The sequence below is a fragment of the Poecilia reticulata genome, linkage group LG16, assembly GCF_000633615.1.
Source record: "Poecilia reticulata strain Guanapo linkage group LG16, Guppy_female_1.0+MT, whole genome shotgun sequence".
Classification (NCBI taxonomy): domain Eukaryota; kingdom Metazoa; phylum Chordata; class Actinopteri; order Cyprinodontiformes; family Poeciliidae; genus Poecilia; species Poecilia reticulata.
Window position 1 is genome coordinate 19,228,024 of NC_024346.1, and position 6,000 is coordinate 19,234,023.

A 6,000-nucleotide genomic window follows, 5' to 3' on the forward strand; every position below is an offset into this window, starting at 1 on the left:
CTGCACACACGCTCTTACATTTTCACACACGCTGAAAGTAATTGTGGCACCTGCCAAATTGCAGAAACCAAACCAAAGAATCATTCTTCAGAAGTGTTTTCAGAAAACCGCTGTGACAAGTCAGAGACGCCATTAGGTAAGATTTTGACAATTGTAATAATTGCACCAAACTTAGCTTTTTCATATTTTTCTAATAAAGTAAGGGCTTGGTTAAAAAAAAAGGGGGGGGGGGGGATGCAGATTAGCAGTGATAAATACAATGAAAGTAGTGATTAGATTTAATACTGTCTCTGCTGATTGTTCTTAATGTAACATTTTGATTTAAATTAGGATATTATTATTTTTTTAATTATTTTTTTCTGAATACTTGATTCAGTTTAAAAATATATATATCCCCATTAAAAGGTTAAATGATTATAAAATGATGGAACTATTTGATATTATTGTAAATAGAAAGCATAGGTAAGGAAAAATGTTTTAACAAAAGCAACAAAAGTTGCATCCCAAAAGTATATGTATATATACTTTATATAAAAACACAAATGAATACACAGAAGAACAAACCAAGTTCCTCTTACTTTAACATCGTGTATCTTCATCTGCTGTTTTGAACTTTCCCCAGTATTATTCATTTTGATATAATCTGTTCACAATGTTTTCTTTGCTAAATGAGTAATTATAAATTGAATATTTCAAGCAGCAATTTAATCCACGGAGAAACCAGTTATGTCATTATTAAGAGCTTTTATTGCAGGCAGATTTCTGACTCAAAATAGGAGGTCCTGCACATTCACTTTCATAACATGTCATTTTCATATTGAAGATTATCAAAATAAATACTTTTCAAGATTATTTGTGGGTGGAGTTCATATTTTCATTTTGGGTGACTATATACGTAATAGTTTTGCAAATTGAATGTTTTCATTTTGCTTTTCTGAATTCCACACAAATGTTCAGATTTAGCATTCTGCTTAGATGCGTCTTTTGTTCTGAATTTGTTTTATTTTTTTCCGTCATTATGGCGTTGTACCCAAACCCCCACCTAACCTCACTTCCCAGTTTCTCACTCATATGTTTCCATATTTATGATTGGGAAATCACCACACTAAATTAATTTCAGAGTTTGGTCTTCCTTATTTATTTTAGTCTCAGATTCCATTTTTTTATTTGTGTTATTCTTTTAGATCAAAGTCAACTCTCCTGTGTAGTTATTTAATACTGTAATCAATCTGCTGGTGCAGATGCAATGCTCATTTCTGATTAACTTTTATCGCTGATGGACTCTGAGACTTTAATCATTTCACATCCTTGATTTTAGTATTTTAGCAAAACAATTAAATTAAATCTCCTTATTAAGTTTTTAATCCTTGGGATTGATATAATATTTTGTGTTTGTTTTTCTCCATTATAAATTCCTTCAGATTTGAACAATCAAACCCACAGGGTTTTTCGGCACAATGGACCACGAGAGAAAGCTCAAGATGTGTTTGGTTTTGGCTGGTGAGTGTTTAGTAAATTACTCCATCCATCTTCTTTTGCTCCTCAATAATTATTTGTAACTTTGTGCTTTGGTTCTGATCAGTGATTTGCAGCCCTGTGCTCGGAGATGAGTGGACGGCCGATGTTGTAAAGTCCATTGACGCTCTGGTGGGCTCCTGTGTTGTGCTGCCCTGTACAGTCAGTCATCCTGGGACTTACCTGTCTACCTCCAGAATCAGGGGCATCTGGCATCGAAAGGACAAATGGAACGAGATSTWCTACCATGAGGACAACACAAAGATCCTGGACAGCTTTAAGGGCCGAACCAAGTTGCTGGGAAACCTGGGTCAGAACAACTGCACCTTAGAAATAGTTGAAGTTAAAGATCATGACAACGGCCCTTTCTGCTTCCGCATTGAACTTGTACGAAAAGACAACAACCAACCCACTACAGAAAAGTTCTCCTTTGTTGAGAAATGTGCTGATATCAAAATGATCCGTATGTATATACTCCACATGCTGTATATYAATGCTGCTTGTTTGTTTAACCCWTTTTTACTTTAACTGCTTCCTGTATTTGTTGTTCACAGATGACAAACCTAAACTCAAACTGGGTCCAATAAAGACGGCCACTCCAGGCAAACCCTACATCCTCACCTGCTCTGTTCACCACACCTGCCCCTCGCATCGCCCTCAGATTAAATGGAGTCGGGAAAATAAGGATGATGAAATCACTGAAGTTCATAAACTCATTCATTCAGGGATCTGGGAAGCAGAGTCCATCCTGTCCTTCGTTCCTGAGGAAAAGGATGACGAATCAGAGCTCATCTGCACAGCATCATTTAATGGAGGAATGAAATCAGAGGAAAAGTTCACACTTAATGTAAAACGTGAGATAAACTTTGGTTTGCTTTTTTGTTCATTTTGAAAATCCTCTCAGAAGAACAGCCATTTTAAATCCTGCCCACTTGTTGCAATAAAAAAGAAATGGTTTACATTTGTTTTGCAGGCATAGAAAACTACAACCACATCATCATTCCTGCTGTTGCTGTCACTGCCACTGCTGTGATATTTGGACTCTTCTGTGTTTTGATGGTGAAGAAATACAAGTGAGTAACAAAATACCAAACTCATTTTCACAAACAGTGAACATGAAAAACATCCTGGCAATTGGTTTCAGATGTCTAATATTTTAACAAATGTTTGGTCTTTTAAAGGAAACGTATTCAAGAGCTTCAAAGTCAAGATGGCAGGTATAAAAAAGACAGTTTGCTCACAGTCACAGCTACATTTAACTACATTATTATAACACACTTTACTTTTCAATCATTAGCATGTGGAACAGGATGTCTAGACTGTCTCGCCGGTGAGAAATAGTCACTTTCCAATGAATGTCCATGCCTCTGTTAGACAGTTAAAAATGATTATTCTCATCTTAATAACATTGTACTTATCTAATATAACATTTAATTCAGTATATGACATTTTCAGGCTTCGACCTGGAGCCTCAGGACCAACTCCTTCTGATCAAAGGCAAGAGATTTTACTTTTCTCAATGCAGCACTGAATTGAAGAGAAAAAGTTCTTCTTTTCTGCTGTAGCTTCAAATAGACCTGCAAACTGCTGAGTTAGTGTTTTTTTTTTAAGTGTAAAAGATGAATTCCTTTTTTGACTTTAGACAAAATGCTTCCTAAAACATTTGCATACTTTCTGTTCCTTCTTTGTTTTTCCCAGAAGATCTATTTGGAGCAGATTTTCAAGGTAACTGGAACTTTTAGTTGCTTTGTAAAAACCTTACGCATAAGACAAGCTCTTGTCTTTGTATTTGAAATATTACACATATAGTATTTAATTTGTCTTTAACAGGAGACCCCAAAGGAACCAGCATGATCAAAGGTGAATATTTAACTTAAAGAAACTACAAGTTCTAAAGTTTTCTTGGTGTGTGTGTTTTAATTGTAAAAACCGTTATTTGAATCATTAGTCCCAATAATGAAAACTCCTGTGGTGGACAGAAAACTAACAAACCTCGCTTCCCGTCTCCGAAGAGGTAACCACTTCAATTAGATTTATGAAATATTTTCTATGAAAAGTTTCTAATTGTTATTTCTGCTGTCGGGGTGGGACCATAAAGCCAACAAAAATCCAACAATTACAAACAGGTATGATTCAGTGTTTTTTCCGGTTAATTAAAATTCAGTCCATTTTTTATAAACACCCTTATTCTTCATAGGACCTGGATGACAACGACGACTACATGAACACTGCAGACTTGAATATTTATGGAAACGTGTGAAAATGTAAAACGTGATGATCAAAGTAAATAGCCAGTGTAATTATCAGCATCCTTTGTTTCAGCAAACCGGTTGTATTCTTTTGATTTTTCTGATTTAATGATGAATTAAGGTACATGCTTTACATATGCACAGATTTAAGTCTTTATAATACCGGCTAAGCTAACATATGCTACGTTTACTGCACCCTCATCAACTGTGGCATCCCTGCCAATAAAAATGAAAGGGCCTGTGTGCTCACAGTGATTATTTGTATAAATCACAAATGTATCCATTCATCCATGCATACTGTGTTTCAGCCAATGTTTGATTTATAACTATGGCAAATATTTTCTACATGCAAATAAACCTTTTTAAAAGAAAACAGAGATGTTTTATTGGCACTCTTTGACAAATAGTGACAATAAACTGAAAACTGCTCAAATATTACCATTGGGGATGTTGCAACCAATGTACAGGGCTCAAATTAAGCACTAAAGCAATAGATTGGTTCATGTGTACAAAAGCTTTAAAAATTTTATCAAATTATTAAAATGTTGGAGTTGCTTAAAGGATGGCCAGAAGTCTATCTGCTGTCCATTCTCAAATATTCCTGGCTAGGGTCACGGGGGAGTTAGTGTCAGTGATCAACGTCCAAGATGCCCATTATCACAACGTTTCTCCATGAAGCCTTTAACAAAGTTTTGTAATTGTTGCTACCGCTAGTTTGAAGGAGCTGAGTTGGGGAGTCGTTCTCTGTGAGACAGAGCCTTGGCATGGGGCTCAGAGGAGGAGGAGCCGAGAGGAAAAGGCGGCACTTGGTGAGAAATGGCTGCCACTGGAGATTAAAGGATTACTCAAATAATTATGAAAGAGTCAAAGACACACTCCATGTTTTTGATGAGGGAATAACATTATGTAAAGCTCAAAAAAGTCCATTTTACAACCCTACCCCCCACACCCACTAACATAACGTGCAAGTTTACGGAGAAATCTGCAAAAGTGTTTAAATGGTTCATCTCACATTTTAAAAGAAATAAACAATTTTAATGATCCCTAAGACATTTGGTGGTAACACTTTATTTGAAAGGGTATGCATAAGACTGACATGGCCTAAAGCTCTCCAAGACTTGATTTAGAAAATTACTCAAAGCACACCAGCTAATCCAACTCTAAAAAGCGTGAAAAAAATCAGAGGCTTGGGCATTTCCTAGTTAAAGTCTGGATTTACATCCAATTCAGATATTTTAACTCATTGTCAATTATCATAAATACTTGATGACAGTCAATCCCACTAAAGATGGCAGAAAAATTTCTAAGGCTTGGAGGACATTTTCTATTTCACCTATGGGTAGGTTGGTTTATATTGCGTATTACTAGTACATCATTTGAATACTTGATGTCACATTTACTGAACGATGTTTGTTTGTTTGAGGTTGTCTTTGTTTGGTTTTAAAATTCATTTGGTGACTGACCAAGTAAGCAAAAGCAGAAGTCAAATACAGTTTCACAGCACCGTACACCATCACTCTGCAGGTTTTTAGAAAGTCAGTCAGCAACAGTCCTGTGAGCTCAAAACATCCCTTTAATCCAAACAGAAAGGTTGGAAGTTTTATAACTGAATAATTGAAGGGATTATAGTTTATCACGTTTAACAAGTTTCCTGTTATAAAGTATTAAAATATATGTGACAGAAAGCAGTTTATATATAAATTATTTTCATATTTCCTAGCTATAAGTTAGGTGCATATAGCTGGGTATTTCCTGATGACAGCTTCTGGTGTTCAAGGCAATCGTTTTTTTTCTCCATGGTTCATTTACATCACACAATAAAATGTAAAACGGAGACAGAGGTTGAGCGGCATCTAAGAAAATATTTACCCTTTCATGCAATCTTAGTTCCTTTTTATGTTAAAAAGGTAACCAGCTCCAGAGTTTTAAGTATTTGTCTTTCTAAATCAAATATTTTAAATCAAAAAGTGAACAAATGCTATCTTCATTCACAATTTAACTTTTCCAACCCACTTCACTGAAGAGACTTTAATCTGTCACAAAGTGGAGATTGGAAGGTGAATCAAGAAACTCCTGGTTTTAATCTCCCTGCTGGTCCCTCAGATTCATCTCTGATGGTAATTATATTCTGAGAGCATTTCTCCTTTTTGGGTGAGATGGTGTTCATCTTAAGAACCAGGGATAACACATGTTGCTAACATGAGGCGTCATAATCACAACTCAAATGGTTTTCATC

At 35.6% G+C, this 6,000-nt stretch overlaps 1 protein-coding gene across 1 annotated transcript; it reads left to right on the forward strand.

Annotated features, from left to right (window-relative positions):
• The first annotated feature begins 1,457 nt into the window (after window positions 1-1,457).
• On the forward strand, window positions 1,458-4,131 carry LOC103478708 (myelin-associated glycoprotein-like). The gene is made up of 12 exons (XM_008432709.1): window positions 1,458-1,500; window positions 1,583-1,978; window positions 2,070-2,369; window positions 2,489-2,588; window positions 2,697-2,732; window positions 2,813-2,845; window positions 2,971-3,012; window positions 3,214-3,240; window positions 3,346-3,375; window positions 3,464-3,529; window positions 3,614-3,641; window positions 3,713-4,131. The coding sequence occupies exons 1-12, from the start codon at window positions 1,458-1,460 to the stop codon at window positions 3,773-3,775; spliced, it is 1,164 nt and encodes a 387-aa protein (XP_008430931.1). The 3' UTR covers window positions 3,776-4,131.
• Window positions 4,132-6,000: the final 1,869 nt, after the last annotated feature.